Genomic DNA, 23929 nt, shown 5'->3' with positions numbered 1-23929 from the left:
CAAATATCACGGTACATAAGGTGTCTTAAAGCCCTGTTACATATTCTCTCGCTAAATATGCATTTAGTTTATAATTCCTTTATTATTCGTTACCATTTTACTGCAAAATAAAATTTTTATTTCGTGTCAAGTTGTTTTCGAAAATTAGTTTCATATTTAATGACTCAAAGAAAAAATCATTTAAATTACAAATTATTCTATTGCCATTTATTTAAAGTACAATTATTTTAAAGAATTCAAATTTTAAGTTTTTAAACATCATGTTCTGATATCTATAAAACAAATTTCAATTAAACATCAACGCATACAGCAATAGCAGTTACTTATTTTAATTTGAAAGGAAAGTGTTCACGTCTTAAAAATATTGGTATATTTTATTGCTTTAATTTTAAATGATACATCAGAAATAGTTTTAAAAGAGCACCGTAAATAGGAGAAGAAAAAAAAAATTAACGAATGCTGCATAATTTTATAAAAATTAAAATATGAAACATATATCTATTCAATAATAACTGACATAATTGAAATAAGAATAAAATGCGATTTAAATTGAAAACTTTAGAAGATTCGCCAGACTAAATATAAAATTGAAATGCTATAAAGTTTCATTATGAAAGAATATTTATGATTAAAATTGAGTGGAGGAAATTTGAATTTTCTATTATATCTAGTTAAGTCATTCGAATTTGCAATTTATGTATTTAGGTTATGATTAAATTGAATAAGCCAATGAAAGAATAAACAAAAAAAATAATAACCTTTACATATTTAGTTAATTAAATAAAAGGAAACTAAATTTAATTGTGAAAAGTAATAAATAAAAATGATTTTAATTTTAAATTTAAACCATATTTCCGTAACATTTTGACAATCTAATTTTAGTTGCTTAAAAAAATAATAAAATTAAAAAAAATAAGAAAATAAAAAAATAAGAAAAATTAAACACGTAAAAATTATGAAATTGATTCATTTAAATATGTATGATAACGTATACAAAACCTAAAATTTGCAGCTATACCTCTAATAATTAATCTATATAATATAATAAAAAAAAGATTTTAGGATTGTTTAAAGTAGATTGTTTAAATTCGTCAAAACTTAATTTTTAAAAATTATTTTTTTAAAAACACTTAAAATAAATTATTCTGCTTAATTTAATTCGTTTTAAATCAAAATCATAGTTCATTTTAAATTAAGATAGACTTAAAATTAATTTCGCTTTTTTTTTTCTCTTCAGGACGTAAAACATTACACGTCATCATATTAAACGCATACAAAAATGATTTGAACATAGATTACGAAGTCCATTCCTTCTCTTTGTTAAAACGAGTTTTGCGCATGCGTGATTGTCTCGATAACGGGTAGAAAATGATTCTTCCTTTTGTTTCATGTTTTGGAAGAAAGAGCTGAAATTTATTATTTTTGGAGAGCTGAAAAGCAGAGTTTTATTTCAAAATATTCCTTATTTAGTATTGAAATATAAAATGGCGACAGGTGAAAATAAAAACTTTTTATGTACATGGAAAATAGAAAATTATTCTTTTGCTTATCAAAGATGTGGACAGTGCATTCGAAGTCCTTTATTTAAAGTCGGAAATTTAGGTGGAAGTGAATGGACAATTTTACTTTATCCTAGAGGTTATGGTCGATACATGTCCTTCAGTGTTGCATGTGTATTGTATCGATATCAATACAACGAAGGCGATGAAAGTGAAGAGAAAATTACTATCGATTTACGATTCGAGTTGACGAGCTTAAATGGCAATACGGTGAAAATTTGTGACTTTCAGAATCAAGAAATTCTCAGAGGTGCCAAGTCAACAGAGTTTGAGTTAGTCAAAATCGATGAACTCCAAGACGAAATGGAACTATGGCCTGTAGACACTTTAGTACTCCGCTGTTATTTGATAAAAACTCACGATGTGTTGCCATTTGTTCCAAGTGGAGCTCAATACTCCAGTTGTGAAGCCTTTACTGAAATTTGTGTGGATAACTTTAAGCACAATTGGATTATCAGGATTCCGGAATCTTCCGAATGGTCAAGGAAAAAAGAAATAATTTTTCCTGAGATGCTCCCAGTTGTGCTCAACTACAAAGTTGTTGGCGATCAAATTTGCGTCGAAGTTTGCTCAACAGTTAAGTACAAATACTCACGTTTTATTTCTTGCATCGTAACTTTCTTAGATTCAAAAGGAAGAGAACTTTTAAGTAAAACTTCTTCCCGTCTTTTTTCGAATGAAACTTGGGAATTACCAGGTGTTATTCATAAATCAGTTCTTGATCTTACAACATGTCAACCTCATAATGATATTAAACTAAAGATTGAAGTATCCTCAACTAATGATTCCATTTTTTCAAGAATTAACTACTGCAACGAACATTTAAGTACTGATAACGGTAATAAGCTTCAAAACTCTAAAGTGCCGTGTGCCGCGGTTAGTTTAAATCCGAAACGAACTTCGGCTACAAGAACTGACAGCATCTTACGTTTGCAGAACCACCTAAAGAATATGTTTGCAGATTCTAAATTTACTGATGTAAATTTAAAAGCAGATGATGAAGTAATTCCGGCCCACAAGGCACTTCTAGCAGCTAGATCGCCTGTTTTCTGTGCTATGTTTGAGCAAGACATGCTCGAAAGCAAGACCGGTATTGTTGAAATGCCCGACGTGGAACCCATAACTCTGAAATTATTTCTGGAGTACTTATATACTGGAACAGTTAATGAAATGGATGACGAAAATGCTATAAATCTTATGGTTATTTCTGATAAATATGAAGTTCTTTCTCTGAAAGAAATGTGTTCCGGTTACCTGGGATCTGTCATGTCACTTAATAATGTGTGTAATGTGCTATATGTGGCTGACCTGGTGAATGATGCCACCTTAAAATCTGCTGCCACTGATTACATTGTAAGACACTCTCTTAAAATTTTACCTTCACCAGAATGGTCCACATGGGTTGAGAATAATGTAAAACTTGCCACTGAACTGTTTCTTAAATTGTCTCAAAAGCTTAATGTTGAGTCAAAGAGTTTATTTAGTAGATAATTAATAATTGTCCTTTAAAGAACTTTAAAACGTTTGGTGTAATTCTTTTGTGCTGGTTGCTTTGTGATTATTGCTATTAGTATATTTAAAAAAAAAGTCTTCCCGAAAACGTATTATATAATGTAGCGTATAGCAAATACTTATTTACAGATGATCGAACATCGGGAGTTTTGATGAAAAAATAAAAGTTATCACATTTTGATAAATTGTCAAATTAAAAACATCCAAAACTGTTTCTTTGGAGGACTGAGAGGATGAAAAGTTATTTTAAGGAATCCTTTTTATTTTCATAATGCAATTAAATTGGCTTATTTTTTTTATTTAGCCTTTTCCAGTTAAGAAAAAAACTAATGTTTCGATGACTCATATTTCGATATTTACTATATTTTATTGTTGTATTGACTATATTTATTATATTTCCTGAGTATTATTCGCTAATCTGTTTTAATGCTACTTGCTTTTTGTCACCCCCTGTTGTGATTATGGAGGTATTTAAATGAAAGTTAATTTTCAGGATATTTAGTTTACACTGCGCCAAAAACAAGATGAAATAGAAGTACTAAACCGGATCTCTATATTATGTCAAAAAAGGGTGCACAAATACCCTAGCTCGTCATCAAAAACATTAAAAACAGATAACGGGTTAGTTTATGAACTCTAATGTGTAATCTTTTATTCAATTTTTGACTTGCATTCTAATAATGTGTATGTAAATCTCATGATTTCTTTTCATTATTATATTTATTTTCATTCAAAGAACTGAAGAGGAAGAATTAGTTTTATAATATTTTGAGCCTCTACAGAAAATCTGGATAAATTACTAAAAAAAATTAAACCCCAACTGTAAATAATATCTTCAAAACGTTTGTTGTTAAATGTATTTTGCTATTAGTATATTGTGCGTATTTTTTATAACGTTGTTTTTACCTTTCTGTTTAAATATTACCTATAACATTGAAAATAAAGAAATTAAACGTTTCTTTAAAATTCAAATTTTAATAATTGTTTAAAATTTTTAAATTAAATTTCTAAAAGAGAAAGTTGTTACTCGAAGAAAATATTTAATACTTAAAATAACTAAATTTGTTTGATGTGTTTAGTATATAAAATGTTTGAATTTATTTGTTCAGTTCTGATAGAAATTCAAAAGATCTCAACAACCAGACGAGCATTTTTATGAAATTATGATAATTTCAATAATTTATTCATAATATTTATGAGTATATTAGCGATAGACGTTGATGGTTGAAACTCAAAACTTTTAAAATCATTTTAATGTATAGCAACTGTAAAATCTAATTTTAACCATCGAAGTAAAATAAATGAATATGCAATTGATAAATATTAATCTATAGATTTGCAAATATTTCGGTGCAATAGAAAATGCTTTGGATGAGTTCGTTCAATTTCATTTAATTTTAATTTTTTTCTATAAATCCATGGTTTGCCTAACCAAACAAACTTAGCGTATTTCAGAATGTTTCGTTGGAGGATTTTCAGAAATATTTTTTTATTAAATATTCATTCAATATTTAATTCTATTCAATATTTATTTAATATTTAATTTTATTTAATATTTTTTCAACACTTAATATATAATATTTGATATTACTTAAAATCAGTCTACTGTATTTCCCTATCGTATATTATAATTCCATATTGTCGATGACTTTTAAAATCTGGAATACGTGTTCGAATATGGACATAGCTCAAAATACAGGTTTAAGAAAACGGGTGCAGAATGATATGTATATTTAAAAAAAATTTATTTAGGAAAATTAGCATAGAATTTGATTCCATTTTTCAAGTTTTCGTTTATGAGTTAAGAATAAACTAATGAATCCAAATAAATTCGTAACGTGGTATCTCCCATTTGCATAAATTACTTGGTACATTTTATTAAATTATCTTTTGAAAATATTTTAAAATAATTATATCTTTTGAAAATATTATAAAAGTCAACTGTTTCTCTTTCACCAAGGGATATTGTCCTATAAACTTATAATAGTGGTAATAAATTTACGTTGTAGGAATTTAAAACTCACTTTATTGTTTAGAGTTCTGAATATGGAGATACCACCTGAAAAGTTGCACCCGTAATATACATTGACATTCTGTCCCCCGAAAAAAAAAAAGCGCGTAAGTCTTCATTTAATTGCTAAATTTGTGGGGAAAACTGATCAGGCGTATTTTTTTCTTGTGTCCATTTTTGTATAAACACTCCTTTCAAAACTATGTCCATTTTCGAAGATGTGCATTTTGAACTGTGTCCATTTCATAAGCACGATTTTAAACTTTGTCTATTTTCGTGAGCACACATTTTGAGCTGTGTTCATTTTCTGATACGCGTATGAGTTTTGTTTGTTTTCTTAAATACGCATGTAGAGCAGTGACCATTTTCGCAAACACGAATTTCGAGCTGTGTCCAGATCTAAAAACTCATTTACGATGTGATGTCCAAAATGAAACCCTTAACGCATTTTAGTAGGTTCTACTGTAACATATGCAGAAAGACTTTCTTTTATTTAATATGTAATTTTATTTAACACATAATGTTATGTCAATTCTCTTTACGATTTAAAAAAAAATTCCAAATATGTTTTTTGAAACACGAGAATTTAATGAAAATCTTCGTATTATAAATGACCAGTGCGCCAAATAAAATAACTGACTATCCTATTTACTTTTGATCTAATGATCTGATCTTCACGTTTTAGGACTCAATATTAAAGGTTGTAGATGACCTAAAATATGAGAATTACTTAGTACAGAAGATATTTTAAGTAACGAAATCAGACACAAAAAAAACTTAAAATATAGTCTTCAATAATTAATTAACATGTTAGCATGTTTGAGATCACCAAATATGGTGCTCAAAATGTCCCTCGATATTGATTTCTAGTGCACGTAACATCAATCGATGTCTTCTTGAAATGAAACAAATCAAAAATTAGAGGTTTAATTCACGTGTTAATAATAAAAAATTTACAAAAGAATAAATCTGTTGAATAAATTTTATCTTGATATTTTCGTTGTTTTTACACATAATTTAAACTTTGATTATTTTAAATAATATAGTATAATTAAAAAAAAAAAACAATTTTTTTTGCACATATTTACTGTAATATTTTAATAAATAATGCTGACGCATTTTTTAAATTTACAGTTTTTAATCAAAATGTATATATGTAAATTTTTTTCTAATGATTCATTTTATTTCTAATAAAACGAACGAAGCAAAGTTCAAAATATTTTTCAATTGAATAAAGGAAAAATTAAACAAAGGAAATGCTATAGCAGTCCGAGCAAAAAAAGAGCGTTAAGAATTTAATAAACCGAATAACAAACTACTTGATTTTTACGTTAAAAATAATATAAATTATTTGAATATTTTATTCACATGATCAAGAAATTGAAAGGGTGGGAAAAGCACATCTGATAAATTATTCTTGTTACGTGGACTGATTTGATAAGAGAGTTTTAATTTCTTTTATTTCTTCTCTTTAAAATAACGTGTTCAAATAAGATATTAACATCTATGTATATATTAATATCTTATTCGCACTCGTTATTTTAAAGTCAAAACAGTATTAGATAAACGTGTGTATGTAAGATATCAACAGATTGTGTATTCTGTTCTGTTAGTTCAGCGCATGCGTTATTACACAAAAAAGAACAATGAATATTCTTAGATAAAAAAATGTTTCTAGTTTAGGAGGAAGTAATCACACTTTAGCTTAATAAAAGCTTCAGAATAGTTGTTGACTTTCAAAATACATACTTCGTATTTGTAATCATAAAATGGCGTCATTTGAAAATAAGGAATTTTTATGCTCATGGAAAATAGAAAATTATTCTTTTGCGTTTCAAAGATATGGCCAATACATTATGAGTCCTTTATTTAGAGTCAACAGTTTAGGTGGAAGTGAATGGTCAATATTTCTTTATCCAAGGGGCTGTTCTGAAATCTCGGTCGACAGTGTTGCATGTAAATTGTATCGCTATAAATATAACAAAGATGATGAAAGTGAAGATAAAATCACAATCGATTTACGATTTGAGTTGTCCAACTCTAATGATATTATTGTGAAAGTTTGTGAAATTCAAAACCAAGAAATTCATAGAGGAGACAAGTCCAAAGAGTTAGAGTTAATTAGAATCAGAGAACTACAGGAGGAAATGGAACTTTGGCCTACTGGCACTTTAATACTTCGCTGCTATTTGATAAAAACTCACGATGTGCTGCCATTAATGCCAAACGAATTTTCTTATTCTAGATGTGAAGCTTTGACTGAGTTTTGCTTGGATAATTTCAAACATACTTCGATTATCATTATTCCGGAATCTCGTGAATGGTTAAGCAAAAAGAAAATCATTTTTCCTGATATGTCTTCAGTTGAAATAAACTGCAAAGTTGTGGGCGATGAAATTCGAGTAGAAATATGGTCAAGAATTGAGAAGTTTAAATCTCGGTTTATTTCTTGCATCGTAACTTTCCTAGATTCAAAAGGAGTTCAAATTCTTTCAAAAAAATTTGCTTTGCTGATTTCAGATGCAAGTCGAAATCTTGCAGGTATTGTTCATGGGCCCGCAAGGAGTGTTCCCAATAATGATATCAAAATGAATATTGAAATATCCTCAACGAATAATGAGGTTTTCTCTACAATTGAGTACTTCAAAGAAGATTTAGGTGTGATTGACCATAACAAACTACAAAGTACTCAGCTAAGTTCCGAGTCTCATTCAAATAAATGCCAAGCTTCAACATCGAACAGTGTCAGTTTGTTTCGCCTTCAAAGCCATCTAAAGAACATGCTTACAGATTCAAAATTTACTGATGTTGCTTTAAAAGCAGATAACGAAGTAATTCCATCGCACAAGGCATTGCTAGCTGTCAGATCGCCTGTTTTCAGTGCCATGTTTGAGCGAGACATGCTTGAGAGCAAGAATGGTGTGGTTGAAATTCATGATGTGGAATCCAAAACACTCAAATTGTTTCTGGAATACTTGTATTCCGGTAGAGTTGAAAAATTGGATGTCGAAAGTGCGAAGAATCTTTTAGTTGTCGCTGACAAATATGAAGTTCTTTCTTTGAAAGAGATGTGCTCAGGGTACCTGGGATCCGTACTGTAGCTGAATAATGTGTGTGACGTTCTTTCGTTGTTTGACATGGTGAACGATGTCTCTTTAAAATCAACTGCAATTGATCACGTTGTAAAAAACTCTCTTAAGGTATTACCTTCCACCGAGGGATCAACGTGGTTCGAACATAATGTGAAATTGGCAAGTGAAGTAGTTTTCTAATTATCCCAAAAGTTTAATAACGAAGCGAAAAATTAGTCTGGTAGATGAGATAAGGTTTAAGAAACGTTGTGCAGCTATATTTGATTAACTGGGAGACGTTCAATGTTTAGATACTAGTGTTTTTGATGGGAAAGAACAATGCATCTATGTTCCTGTGGTGTGCAAGATCGGCAATGGTCCCGGACATCTAGTTAAAAAGAGGCACCCATTTGATTACAAAAGATATTAAACTTGAAATCTATTTTCTATTATTTTATTATGAAATTAATTTAATTAATTATTAATTATGATAAATATTTGGTTCAGGCAAAATGTTTTATGAAGAATCAAATATGAAATTTAACGATGAAGTTTCAGATTATTAAAATTTTAATATTCTTCACATTTAAGAAAAATCAAAGCACTTTGTTTAAATAAGAAATTTTTTACCATATAATTATTTTTATTTATTTAATTATTTTTAGTTAAAATGAATTTCAAATACAGTTTTCATTTTTTAAAAGTATATATTTTTAATTAAATTATTAATTAATTAAAATTTAATTAAAGTATTTTAATTATAATTATTAAAAATTGCATTAAAATTTTATTTTATAGATTTTTATATTCCTCACATTTAAGAAAAATCAAAGCTCTTTGTTTAAATAATAAATTTTTTACCATATAATTATTTTTATTTAATTAAAATTATTAAAAAATTTATTAATATTTATTTTAATAATTTTAATATTCTTTATTCCTGACTTAATATTAATTTGACCCCTACCTTGCGCATACTTTTTCTTCATTTTCGATGAAAATTTTGAAAATAAGTAAAAACATGGACCTAACCAATTTGAATATTGATGATGATTCTTCAGATATCGAAACGCTTCTTTTTTATTTTAATGTATTTAGAAAAATAATTTATATTATGTGTAGGTAAGTTATATAATGCGATAAAAAAGGCATATATGTAGAAGTGGGCTCATTACTGAAAATCTTAATTTTTTTAATCATTAACAATTTCGTTCTTAAATGTAGGTACTTTCACTTAAATATTTAACTTTATATATGAAATTTGAAATAAAATGATCTTTTAATGAACTAATTTTTAGTAGAGATGTAGCATTTATTTTTTCTTGGAAATATTAAGTTATCTAAAAATTTAATTGATTTATTTTATGCTTATTTTTATATGTTGTTGCTGTTTTAAATGCCACTTGGCAATAGCCAGCAAGCCAGCTTTGGGAAACCAAGCGAATTTAAGGCATAGGGTGCTCCTCTTGCTTTTCAGTGGCTCCATCTATGGCTAATAATACGATTTCAGCCACACACACTAATGTTGCAGTTCGTTTTACACGGTGGACCCATTCACACATCCATTCATTCATCCACAAATCATTATTTTGACCAGAACTAGAGAACGATCAAGCTTTTATTCAGTACCTCCAGAGGTATTGATTTGTTACGGGAACTTGGAGGATCCCGGCAGATTTAGCGTGCACCAGTCACCTTTTAATACACTGGTTTTCTTTGCCAGCGGGGTTCAAACCCCCGTTCTGACGAACACGAGCCCAACGTCCTACCAACCAGTCTATCCTGGCCCTTGAATTTTATATAAAAAATACTTAACAATTAATAAAAAACGGAAATTCGAACTAAATTATAAATGTGTTATTAAAGAACAGTGCACAAGAAATCAAACACTATATAAACTTTTGATCTAACTTTTGTTTTAACGTACTTGGATTTCATAATAATGTTATGGGGATAAAATCTTGAATATGCTACTTCATAAGTGAAGATGATATTGTTTCAAAAGTTGCGAATATAAGTTACGAAATCAATTCCTAAATAACACTTTTTTTAAAAAAATAAATATACATATTTTTAACAAATTAAAAAACTTGACCCTCCAAATATGAAGTAAAACCGCAGTACTAAAAAATATGGTCAAGAAATCACATTCTTAACTTTTAATTTCTCAATTCGATTCTCCCAAGTCCTTACAGATGTTGTATTTTTTAGAAAATTAAAAAATGAAAATTAATAAACCATCATAAAAATAAAATTTTACATAGAATTTTGTGTGAATTGAAAGTTCCATAAATCTGAGCAAAAAGGTTTTGATTAACTTTCTTTTACTTTGGAAATACGGCAAAAAATAATTTGAGAAAGTACATTTTTGTGTTTTATTTCTTAAATTAAAATGTCGTCCTTATTAATTAATTAGCACATTTAAGGTTATGTTTCCGAATTCAGGATTGTGCTCTAAATAAGTAAAAATCGGATTATTAAATGTGAGGCTATTAAAGTGTCCGCTTTTATAATGCGTAATTTTACTTTACATAATTTCATGATTTAATTATAGTTTTCTTTCTTTGTCTTAAGGAAAAAAACAATTAATAATAAAATTTCACAGTTTTTTTTAAAAATATTTCAGTAACTAGCTTCTTGATGAAAGTGTATAATTATTTCGTAAAAAATGATTTCCAATCTTGCTTGGAAAATTAAAATAGGTGGAAATTATAAAATTTTATATCGAATAAAAAATTGGTCAACTCTCATTCGTTGCATAATCTTTTTTATTGAAAACTATGAATCATTCTATTCTGTTCTATTCTATTGAAAACTATGATTTGCAAACTTTAATTTTTACAAGTTTCTTGTGTGCATCTGTAACAACACGAAAATTAAACATATCAGGATCACAATGAGAAGTGAAAATAAAAACATTCCTTTAATGAAACAATTTGTGAATAATTGTTGTTTGTGTGCGTCTGTATACCGAATTGCGCGAATAAACAGTAGAGAACAACAAGAAGATAAATGAGTACAATTTTAAACTAATGACAAAGCCCAATTTTCAACTTTTAGTAAGATTTTTAAATTCAAAGACATTTAAGAAATGGACTTTTCTTATTGGATTAGCAAAAGCCATTGTTTAAAAAATTAGCCGTAGCTGACTCAGTTTTGTTACATATTTTAAAGATAACATCAATGATATTTGATAGCTTATAGATCTAATCACAAAAGCATGTCTGTTGCACATACTGTATCGCGAAATTTATTTTTGTACTTAATGCCAGGTGATCTGAATAATCAACGATATCGTGATAGCAAAAGCGGACAACTTCACTCGATAAATATTTCTGAGGTTATCTTAAACCACGAGTTTATTTTGTTTATAGTTATGCTTTTAAAACGCATTTTCATTAAACTGAATAATTTAAAATTAAGGATAATTGAACCGAAAAAAAATGTTTTGAACTTAAAAGTAAAATTTAGGGAAAAAAGGAGCTAGTTCACTGAGGAGAAACGTAAAAAGAAAACACCAATATTATTATTAGTGTCAATGATATTTAATTTCAGAAATAGTTACGAATTAAGGTAAATTAGAAAGCTATGTACTAAAAGGCGAAATAATACAGAAATGGTACTTATTCATTTAAGAAAAGTTAAAAATCAACATATTATTACTGGCATCGTTAATGCTGATTAATTGAGCTGTAATGGCTCACGGGGAAAAGCCCTCGCCTCCCAATGAGGTGAATCGGGTTCGAATCGCAGCATTAACTGGACGAAACAAATTCCCACCCGGCTCGCACCGACCACAGTCCTGATGTAAATAATCCTCAGTGGTAGACGGATCATGGGTTTGAGTCCCCTTGCCGTCAGGCTAACCGTGGTTTTTCTCCCCATGTGGTGCAAATGCGGGCTAGTTTCATCAAAAAGGCAAGTTTTCCCAATACTTGATCCCTTTTGTCTTTTGAATTGAGTTCAAAATTTCAAGGCTGCGGAGTGTTGATAGTCGTAAACTCAAAATCGGGTCTACTGTTCTACGTCAGTTATAAAATAAAATAAAATGACGATTAATTAATTTTGGTGATAAGTAATTACGGAAATAAAATAAGCTGTGAATTAAAAAAAATTTAATCGAAAAATGTACTTATTCGTTACGGTATACCGCAAAATGTCGCAATAATATTCCAGACAACAATTCTTAATTTTGATAATAAGTAGTACCATGAGGTTTTGAGTTGAGGAAACATTTGGAGAGTTCTCGTTTCCTCAGAAATCACGTGATTTCGAGACGGAAATGATTCTCAGAATTAACAAAATGTAGCTCAAGGATTGCTGAATTGATCAAAATTGATAATTTTCTTTCGGAGAATATGAACTGACAAATATCTTCATCTTCTTAATCTGAATCAAAAGGAGTTTCACAGAAGGACATTTTTTCTCGTATCGTAATCATCACATGTGTTTTAACATGTGATGATAAGAGGAATCGAAATTTGTAAATGAGATAAATAAAAAAAAAGTGTACATTCTTATTTTACAAATTCGGTAACAAAGGTATCTCGAAAATTATATAAATAACAAGAATTAGGTAGAAAAATCTATGAAAGCAAGAATATACTAACGTTTAGGACCTCATTGAAAAACTTTCATGTTTACATTTAACCCTTTGCTGTCGTAAGTCTATTCTCAGCCACCAACACTTTTTTTACCATTCCAGTAGTATGTCTGCTTCCAGCCACCACAATAAAGATGTTAGCCACAGCTTAATAGCAAGCTACACATATTGCGGCACTATGAAGATGTAAAGAGTTAAATTTTTGTTCTGTATGTTCAAACAGAGAAACTAAAGGCGGAAGAAGCCAAGCTAATTATTTTTTGCGACACGTGTTCTAGAAAACCAGGGCTTCACATTAGAGACTGCTTTGAAAGATACCACACGATGGAGAGCTATGAAATATTATTTTTACTCAAAAATTTAAACATATTATTGTGCTACATATATCTAAGTTTAAAAAGAATTAATGAATTTTATTTTTTCTTCATAATCTTACATATTATTACTATACCTCTAATGAAAATTAATTCCGGCCAGCATGACACCCATGTATAAACTTAATGCGATCACCAAGGGTTAATTTTATCATTGTCAAAAATCACAGGAAAAAGCCAAACGCCACCATCAACTTATCAGAAAGTATTTTATTTTCAATAGGTAGAATTTCAAAAAAAGAGAAAAATACAGAGTATGTATGGTTGGATTGCTTTCTTTCATTAAACTCTTTCACTACCACTGTTAATCAGCCACTTCCAAATTCAGGTTATTTCTGGATCTTTATGGTCATGAAAAGATAAACCTTGACTAATTCACCCCCGTTTTCTTTGTGAAAATCGTTATTTTACTTCAATTAGTTTCATAGAATTAATTGAATGAAATGCACAAAATATTATTCATTGAATCAGATGAAATCTAAAATTCCTAGGATCACAATCTTTCAAGAATTGAAAAAATTTAATTTTAAATTATTATTATATCTTTATAGAACAATTTCGAATTTGATGTCTGACCGAGGGTTATAGTATTTTTTAAAAACACTCGTAAGTGTAACAGTAGTCTTAGAAAAGTAACATTTTTGGAAAATTATATTATAAGGGGGAGAATAATTAACAACGTTTACAAAAGTTTAATGTGTTTTTGAGGTTTGTGTGAGGTTGCCTGAGGTGTTAAGGTTGATTTCAAGTTTACTTCAAAAACAAATTAAAAAAAAAAAAAAACAATTTCCCGTGGATTATAATCAAGGTGAATGAAGTTGTTTTATTCACAAGGTAGGATGTTTTGAGGTTTGTAGAAATCTACCTAAGAGCAACCAGGGCTAAAGAGAATAGAAGGGCTGGTTCACTCCTTTGAAGTATCTCTCGCCGCGCCGACTCTCCGACGTCACTCTAGTGACGTCACTTTGGCGCAAAGCTCGCACTTTTACTTCAAGAACGGAGCGTTTGGCCTTACTAGCTCTAACTAATATTGGATCATTTCTTTTTGCGAGATATTCTAAGACATTTGTTATTTTCTATAATGACTTTCCTCAGTTTTTGCAGTGAATTTACAAGAATTTAAAACTATTATTGAAATGCCAGTTTGCGTGATTGCAACTTGCAAAAATTCTGATATAAAAACAAAAGGAAAAAGTATAATTTTTCGCGTGTTCCCTAAAGTAAATGAACAACTATTTAAAGAATGGATTCCGAAATGACACAATTAATATAAAACAGCAATACGTTTATTCTGTCGTAAAGAAGTTTTATAAAAATTCATTATCTAAATAGAAACCGCCTCGTTACTTCATAAAGAAAGGCAGGTGAAAAGAATTAAAAAATAGATAAAGTCAAAGAAAATTAAAATGTAAGTAAAAAGTATAAATAAAATATATAGTATATAGTTGAAATTCTCCTAATTTCATAACATATTTTTTAATGTAGTTATTCTAAATATTTATGATTTTTTTTAAAAATTATATTCTCTTCAATTTAAATATCTATAAATTATATCATCGTAAATTTAAATGTCTATAAACAATTGTAAAATTTCTAATGTCATTATGAACCTAAATTATTATTTTGTTTCAGTAATTAGCGTTTAAGGTTGATGTTTCCTGATGATTAAGTATGAACAAATTGCTATTAACGACATATTTTAAAATCAGGGATTCTAAATTTAACTTAACCTATCTTTATAAAAGAATATGTCGATAAAAAAAGTGTCGATATATGCCTTCATTTTTCTTAATAGTTAAAGTTAAAACTGAACTTTTTAAAATAAAGTATTTATCGTGTCATTTTCACTAACTAGCAAAACATTTTTATAAGTTTAAAATGGTATTTTTTTAATATAATAACCAAGAAAGTTTTTTTTGAACTATGTTTATGAACGGAAATAATGTGTTAATTACGTAACGTTTGAAGGCTAATAACCAAAAAAAGTCTAACTTATTTTTACAAAGAGAAAGATGCCAAGTTATCATATCTTTGCTTGCGATCTCCGAGATCTGTGGACACAGTGACGTGATGAGGAGGGAAATCGTAGCTTCAGCTCTAAGAGCGGAGTGAACTAGCCCTTGTATTCTCTTTAGCCCTGAAGAGCAACTAACTTAGAGAGGTTGCTTTTAAGGTATACACGTCGTTATTTTGCACTTAAAGCGAATAAATACATTTGAGTCCATTGATTTCAACTAAAAGTAGAACTGAGCTGTAAATGAGGATAATTTCATGAGGTTTGAATAACGTTGAAATTTAGGTTCATTGATCAGGTTATTTTTGGTGCAAAACTTAGCTTTATTTTCCACCTCCGATTTATTTCTTTACACCTTGTCAATCTCAAAAACTCTTTATTCATTTTTTTTGTAAGGAAAAGCATATTAAATTTGTAAAATTCATAAAAATAAAATAATTGTTAAAATCAAATTATTATAAAATCAAATAAATATAAAATTAAATAATTATGAAAATAAACATTCACGGAGTAACCCTTTTATGAATATGTTGTATATTTGATAGCAAGATCAAGTTATCTGTTGTTTATTTTCAGAGCTGAAAAACTAATCTTCATTTTTTCACTTCCTTGCCAACATTATTTGATGGCTGATAAGTTTTCTTTCTTCTTTTTTAATGTCAAACTAAAAGACGAAATGATTGAAACCCATCGATATTATCTTTTATTCATCTACATTGATAAGACATAATATATGATCGGTTCTAACGAAATTAAAATAAACTTAGAAAGATGGATAACTCGAATTGTTTATCAGTTGAAAATCATAAAATTCAGTGACGTGACGGGAAAAAAAGCTGCATATATATTTTTTTAAGACTATTTTATTCTCGCATTAAAGTTTGTAGAAATGAGTGTTGCAAAAAACGGCCAATTTTCATGGAGTTGGAGATTTCAACAGTTGTCCTCGTGGCTTATACCGAGGGAAAGTATACCTGCTACGAATATTGAAGTTGAGGCTAAAACTTTAGGAGACAGCAAATGGAAGTTAGAACTTAATTTTAGTTCCAATTCTTATGAAAATAAGCAATATTTAGTGTTAAAGTTGCACCTGATCGATTACGATGAAAACTCAATAAAAGAAAAACTAGCTCTCAGTTTCCAGTACAAACTGCTCAGTTCCGATGGTGAGATTTTTGTGACTTCTGAAATATTAAACGAAACATTCGACAAAGGAACTGATTCAGCACTATATCAATTAATTGATATAGAAGATTTAAAGAATCATTCACTTAACTGGTCGGATGATTTTTGTACTCTTATTTGTTACATGGCACATAGTGGATTGTCTCTGATATTAAGTAATACTCAGTGTATTGATTGTGACATCGAAACTATTCGTTATTCCCAAATCAGTTTATTTGAATGGCGTTTTAAGTTCGCAAACAGCAAAGATTGGTCAGTCCGTCGAAGAATATATGGATTAAGTATACCTCTGGAAATTACCCTCAGGTATGTTGGTGACAAAATTGAAATTGAAATTTCATCAAACATTGAAGATGATTGGGAATATGAAATAGGTAAAAGAATATGCCTCTTCAATGACATTGGTACTAAAATAGTTTCAGAAGATGGAGTGAATTCGTTTAGTAAAACAAATAAAATCTGGATACAATCCAGTACTATAACTAAACATCACCTGAAGAAGGCAAAATGTTTTAGAAATGAGGAAATAAGAATAAAATGCGATTTTTTTCAAACGTCGTCCACCCTGATTAGTTATTCCAAAAATAAGAAGAAGAAAAGTGTCAGACTTGAGTCCTCCAATGCCGATTGTTTTATGTATCTGCAACATCTACAAAAAGACCTTCATAATTTGCTTGCGGACGAGCATTTTGCAGATGTGCAATTACGCGCTGATAATAGGATTTTCTTCTCACACAAAGCTATACTAGCAGCCCGATCACCAGTGTTCTCAGCCATGTTTCAACAAGAGATGGTAGAAAGCAATTCTGGCATTGTTAACATTCTCGATGTTAAGGCTGAAAGCTTGAAGCTATTTCTGGAGTTTATATACACCGGAGATATTGGAGATATAGACGAAGAAATGGCGTTAATTATGCTAGTTATGTCCGATAAATATCAAGTAAGATCACTGAAAGAGAAGAGTTTGAAATTTCTGATGTCAGTGATATCTGTAAATAATGCTTGCAAATTTCTGACAACTGCTGACAAGGTACATTGTGATGATTTGAAATCAACTGTGATGGAATATATTCTCGAACATTCCAAAGATATTTTATCTTTGTTGGAGTGGCCAGAGTGGACGAAGAATAACATTTATTTGGCATCAGAAGTAATTTCGAAAATATTGAATAAATTTTAAAATAAGCTCTGAAGTAAATGGGTAAGTAATAATTCTTTTAAATTTTCTAATCAAAAATGGTGTCAAAGAAAGAGATAACAACATAAATTTCAATATTTTCATGTCTTTTTTTTTTTAAAAAAAATTCCCATTTATTTGTTTATCGTTACACATACATACGTAAATTGGGTCTTCCTGGTCAAGCAGTGTCACAATTTTGCCAAACGCTCTGTAGTATTACGGTTGCGGGTTCGAATCAAGCTGCAACCGTGGGTTTATCCTAGTGATGTGTGCTATTTGTTCTTCTACTTGATAAGGGATTTCTTTTTTTACCTATGACACCAATGTAATGTTACAGGACTGTATTACAGGATACAACAATTAAATATAAAGAGTTCCATCTTAAGATTTCTTGTTGTAAATGTTGAATTTAATCTTTAAAAACTAGTTTAGATTAATGTAAGTCTGATTTGAGTTAGTAGAATTTGATTAATCGTTATTGAATTAGCTGATGGATAAATTCGATATTTGGCCTGAACTACAAAGAATAATAATTAAAAAAACTTTTGTTTGAAAAGAAACAACAACCTTAAACTGGTATTTTAAGACCAAAAATTAAAGTTTTACTTCATTTTAATGTATTTTTATTTATTTTATTTAATTTGTTTGTAAATATTTCGTGAAATAAATATGTAGAGGGAAAAAATATTGTTCACAGTTTCAAATAATTCAGGCTAGAGTGGAAAGAGAACTGCGGGGAGAATAAAACTTCGTCGATAAATTATTTTGAAATTTTAGGTAGCATTTGAAAACTTTTTATTAACATATATTAACATATTCGTGAAGAGAGCTTTAAGTCCTAAATAGTTTACTCATTTACTTTTTACTGAATTTCATGAAACATGTTCATGAAAAAAGATTGTACATCAAATACATGCTTGAAAACTACTTATTTGATAGATTTTTTAATGTATACCACATTTGATGATTTATAATGCCAAAAAATATTTTTCAAAGCTTAAATTTATTTTTTAAAAAAATGCGATCAACTATGTTAGAAGAAGGACTGCATAATATGGTGTTATGGTACTATTATCAATGAAGAGTAATAATCTCTCCTTTTTATTCTGTATACTGTTACCATACATGGCAACGTTACTTTTAAAAAGTAACGAGTAAAAGTACAGGCATTTTTAAAAAAAGTAACGAGTAAAAAGTAAAAAGTTCTTATTTTAAAAAGGAACGAGTAAAAAGTACAAGTAAAAGTACAAGTACTAAACAAAAAAAGTAATGATTTAAAAGTACATTTCGAGGAAATCGAAAATTCAAAGTAACCTAAAATTTTACTGAATAATATTCTTACGTTCTTTAATGTTTTTGCAAAATTGTTGTTATTTATTTAATTATTTTTAATTTTGAAAGCTATGGACATTAATTTATTTTTAAATTCGGAAGAATATTATAATATAATTTTATAATATAATCATATAATATAATTTTAAAATCAAATATAATTTTAATATCAAACTTTTTATGGATTTGCACGAAAAAGAAATTCTATGTATTGATTTTTATTTTTAGTTTATTATTTTTACTTATTTAAATTACCATTGATTTGAAATTGTTTTACACTATAGAAACGCGTTTTAAAAGCACAAACATAAACAAAGCAAACACGGTGTTTCATATAGCTTTGCAATCTTGAGCTAGTAAAAAATAATTGCATGTGCAGTATAAGTTGAAACAGAATAGTCTACAATTTTATTTGTAACAATGGCTAATGCTGAAGTCATGCGAGAAAATCACTTTCCGAACATTTCTGCCTAACGGAATAATTAAAATTTGTTAACGAATTATAGTATCAGCGGCTAAATTAATACCTTCGAGTTTTCAAGAGTTAAAATAGTAATTATAATAGTTTTCAATAGCACAAATAGTTCTGAAGTTCTTAGAGATTTGACTGGGCTTTGTTTGACAAGGTCCGGCATAAACATAATTTTAGTAAAAAATGTACTAGGTAAAAATGTATTTAGTAAAAAATGTATTAAGACAAAAATATACTATTAGTGAGCTCAAAAAGAAAATTGAAAAACGCAATAACAAAATCCAACATTTTTTATTTAAAATGTATGGAATAAATGCATAAAACTCGAAAATGACTGAAAATAACTTGCTAATTAATATTTTCATTCATTTTACAAAATAATTGCATTTCGAAAGTGGTGCCACTGAGTCTGCTGCGAGAATTTCTTAGAACGTGCTTAGCCACGCTGAATAAGCGCTCCACGGGAGCATTAGAAGGTACTGCAGTATTATATTTCACGTATAATTCTTTTACGATTGGATATCGATTCAAAATTGATATGCTTTCCATTTCGACATTTGAGCTCATGTATGCCATAAATTCTTCTGTCGTTGGTGATTGGCATGATGTTTTCAGCTTTAGAAAATTAAGATTCCCTGGGTTTTTTTTCTGTTACTTTATTAGTTATATCAGGGTGTTCAGCTTGGACAATTCTTTTCAATTTTTTTTGTAGCCTCCTCCCTAGCTTTTTCTTCAAACCAATTAAAATTGATGCAAACTTCCAGACCTGCAGCAAGCAATAAATCGTCCTGCGATTTCACATCGCGAAACCTTTCGCAGTTCAAAAGAGCCGTCTTTTCCCTTTCAGGAAGGACAATTTTAAAAGGTCAAGATATTTGAATACGAAGTTAGCTGTGAATGCATATATATTGCGCATTAATTTTAAAAATTAAATAAACATAAGCATTTTTTAAAAAAATATTTATTTTTTATTTTTTTCTTATTTTTAGAAAGCTTACCGAGTTTTAGAAAAAAGTAACGATTTCATTCGACATTTCCGTTACAAATACTTGCACTTTTTCCCTAAAAGAGTACCGAAAGTACAAGTAAAAGTACTAAATTTAAAAAGTAACGAAATACAAGTAAAAGTACGTACTTTTTAGTTGTACCGGCGGTACAAGTAACGAAAGTAAAAGTACTGCCATATATGGAAATAACACCCCGAAGGCTTTGCAAAAGTTCTGGAAAAATACAAGCAATACATAAAATCTAATCAGAAGAGAAATTTCGTACATAATCTTGAAAATATAATACAAAAATGAAAAACCGAAAACTCACATTAAATTGGTCAAACAGCAATTTTCTGAAACACACTCAATGTAAAAGACACATTTGAAATAAAAGAAAACAACGCCCTCTATTAAAATGCGCAGTAGTAGAAAAAAATGATAGGGAAGGTTAAGTATTGCGAAACAGATTAATGTGATGCTTAACTGGGGCTGCTGAGTTAAGACTTTAATTTCGCCCTGTTTTTCTCAATTGTTTAGAGTTAAAAAAATTAAATAGAAAAGGTTTTGTTCTATGGCTTCCGGAGCTGGTACCACCTGAAGATGTCGGCTTCGGTGGCCATATTTTTATTTCCATTGCTTTTTCTTTTTTCTTTATTGCTTCAATTATTCTTTCTTTTGAAAATTTCTGCTGCCTTGCTCGTTTCTTTCAAAGAAAGTTCTGTTATTATACTCGTAGAATTAAATATTTTGTATTCTTTTACTTATTTTGCAAGTCAACTCTGTTTCTTTCTAGCAAATTCAAATCTGCAATAAGAAACAGGGGTATAATTTTAAGATTCTGAAGTTGACCCCACACTACCTCCGGGGTAGAGATTGGGAGGACGTTCTGTGCACTTGAATTCCTCATTTTAAATGATTTTAACGAGTGTATTTTTAAATTTTTGAGTCGATGTGTATTTCTTGTGGTATTTTATCGTTTCCATATTTTTTTTTGTACCTTGTCTTTACTCAACTACCTCAACACATTTTATTGCTAAATTAACTATTATTTAAACATCGAAAGAACACGAACAAGCATTGTTGCTTCTTTTTTTCAACCAGAATTCGTTTTTGTTTAAAATGTCAAAATAAGTTGTATCAGTATTCGTATGCTTTAACAATGTAACCATGTATTTTAATAATGATATAGACAATATTTGTTTTTAAATCTTAACGGCTCTTTCATTTAGTCATCGGATTTCTTGATAGTAATCGACAATGAAGTTCGCAAGAAAATTGTAAGTGATTTCCTATTACTGATAGTTTTAATTATGTTAGTTTTTTGTTGTTGTAATTACATGATTTTTCCTCACAGCATACTATTAAAAATATTTGAATGTAATATAAACAACTTCACTCTTTCGATCTTGAGGTCAAGGTATTAGGACTTTGTTCATTTTTATATTATTCTACGAGTATATTCCTTAATTTTATATACACTGGTTATCATAAATTAAGGAAAATTCACAAAAATCGCGATAACTCAAGAAATTACACATGGAATTTTATGAAACTTACCCACAATATACAACACATAGTAAGGTATTAAACAACATAAAAAGAAATTATCAGACATTAATAGTAGTATAGAAATTAGCACATGTATAAAATAAACAAATTGGAAGTATCGGTTTGCAATAGAAAAAGTACCTTTAATATGGAATATGATTGCCTCTAGAAGCAATACAGCACAAACAGCGATGTGTGATGCTTTCAATTATGCGGTCTATCAGTTCAATAGGAAGTGAGAGCCATTGCTCTTGTAAAGCAGTTGCAAGCGTGGCAAGGGTCTGAGGGGGCGGATTGATGGCAGATACACGCCTCCCTAGAGCATCCCAAACGTGCTCGATAGGATTCAAGTCCGGGGATCGAGCTGGCCACTCCATGCGAGTAATTGTTTCCTGTTGAAGATAATCATCAACAATGCGAGCTCTGTGTGGTCTTGCATTATCGTCCTGTAACAGGAAGCAATCACCAATTGCCCCGGCATATGGGCACACATAAGCATCAAGGATGTTGTCTCGATAAACCTGAGCATTCACGGTTCCCCTTGGAAAGACATGGAGGTATGTGCGCCCTCCTAAGGATATGCCTCCCCAAACACAGACACTGCCTCTTCCGTATGCATCTCTTTCACGGATGTTTGATGGATGATAACGGGTCCCAGGTTCTCTCCATATCAAATAACGTCTACTGTCACTTTCTAGACTAAACCTGGACTCATCCGTAAAGAGAACAGGCCTCCATTGATCTGACGTCCAGTGGACATGTTGTCGGGCCCACTGCAAACGGTCTCTCCTATGGCGTGATGTGAGCGGCACGCAAATGGCTGGTCGTCTCGCATACAGACCACCTTCGTGGAGCCTTCTGCGCACAGTTGACGTTGACACCAACCTTCCGGTGGCTGCAGCAAGAGAGGATCTAAGATGTGTCGGAGTAGCGGTTCTATTCCTGCGTGCACTTAATGTCAAATATCGGTCATCGGCACTGGTCGTAACAGTTGGCCGTCCTTGACTGAACCTCCTAGATGCCGAATCTGTGGTTTGAAATTGCCTCCAAAGTCTATGAACCACAGATGGACTCACATTTAGCCATCTGGCCACTTCTGATTGACTCTGCCCTGCCTCTAGTCTCCCGATGGCTCTCCATCGTAGTTCTTCAGGCAAATGATGCCTAGAGGTCATTATTACGAATTGGCTATCTCAGATTTTCAATGTCGCAATCACAGTAAAATTTGTGTGCTTTCTCTCAAACTTGGACTTTTATGCTCCAGGCAGATGACGTAAGCCGAGTGCAGCGCCACTAATTTGCATATTGCAATTTTACTCAGCTACTCTTAGTGGACAACATATGCAAATTTTGCACGGTTTGGCTTACTTTTGAAAGAGTTATCGCTATTTTTGTGATTTTTCCTTAATTTATGATAACCAGTGTATATATTTTTTTAACTGCGATATCTAGCGCTCTACTAATAACGTTGTTCAAAAATAGAGACCCGCTCAATTGATGGCAACATACAAAATAAGTAAAACGGATTTTATCTACTTGTTATTTTCAAAATATTATTATATGTAGTTTCTTGCATCTAAAAATTGTTATGTAGTACAAATTAAGTCTCTTAATGACTAATTCAGTACTTTTAACTGAAAAGAAAAAAAGCTGTCATTTTGTTTAATTATAGCTTGTGTGTCCAACAATTAGATCAATCGATCATTAGCCGAATGTTATAACATTTAATGTTAAAAAAACTTGTATAGATCAGTGTATCTAACCCGTCATTGATTTCCTTCGTGCCCAATTCATAGTTATGGAACGTAAATGTCAATATCAGTATATATAACATTTCTGAAAAACTTACAATTGTATCGCTCAGCTTTGCATTAAACGTATCTTGAATTTATACATGGCCTTATCCAAACAATGTGGATTTCCTAAAAAATTAAGAAATTTAAATTTTTGCAATACAACATTTGCAGTTACATAGATAGTTTAACTTTTATACTTACTCGGGAAGTATAAAAGTAAAGACATACGCATTTAATCTTTTCCTCATAAAAATGCTTAAAAAGTAATCTAGTGAACTCACCG

At 29.9% G+C, this 23929-nt stretch overlaps 3 protein-coding genes across 3 annotated transcripts in view; all 3 read left to right on the top strand.

Moving 5' to 3' along the window:
* The first annotated feature begins 1399 nt into the window (after positions 1-1399).
* On the top strand, positions 1400-4029 carry LOC147814875 (uncharacterized). The gene has a single exon (XM_087157075.1). The coding sequence runs from the start codon at positions 1485-1487 to the stop codon at positions 3048-3050; it is 1566 nt and encodes a 521-aa protein (XP_087013201.1). The 5' UTR covers positions 1400-1484; the 3' UTR covers positions 3051-4029.
* A 2809-nt stretch (positions 4030-6838) lies between these two features.
* Positions 6839-9457, top strand: LOC139425076 (uncharacterized). Its single transcript, XM_071178111.2, has one exon. The coding sequence runs from the start codon at positions 6852-6854 to the stop codon at positions 8181-8183; it is 1332 nt and encodes a 443-aa protein (XP_071034212.2). The 5' UTR covers positions 6839-6851; the 3' UTR covers positions 8184-9457.
* A 6452-nt stretch (positions 9458-15909) lies between these two features.
* Positions 15910-23929, top strand: part of LOC122272112 (uncharacterized) — a 33695-nt gene continuing 25675 nt past the window's right edge. Inside the window, exon 1 of the mRNA XM_087157073.1 lies at positions 15910-17530. Within this exon, the coding sequence (XP_087013199.1) occupies positions 16034-17509 (1476 nt within the window). The 5' untranslated portion in view covers positions 15910-16033 and the 3' untranslated portion in view covers positions 17510-17530. The remainder of the gene's footprint in view (positions 17531-23929) is intronic.

This window comes from Parasteatoda tepidariorum, chromosome 2, assembly GCF_982258835.1.
Source record: "Parasteatoda tepidariorum strain Cologne lab strain chromosome 2, Ptep-v5.0, whole genome shotgun sequence".
In the NCBI taxonomy this organism is placed as follows: Eukaryota; Metazoa; Arthropoda; class Arachnida; order Araneae; family Theridiidae; genus Parasteatoda; species Parasteatoda tepidariorum.
This window is presented reverse-complemented; position numbering and strand designations above follow the sequence as displayed.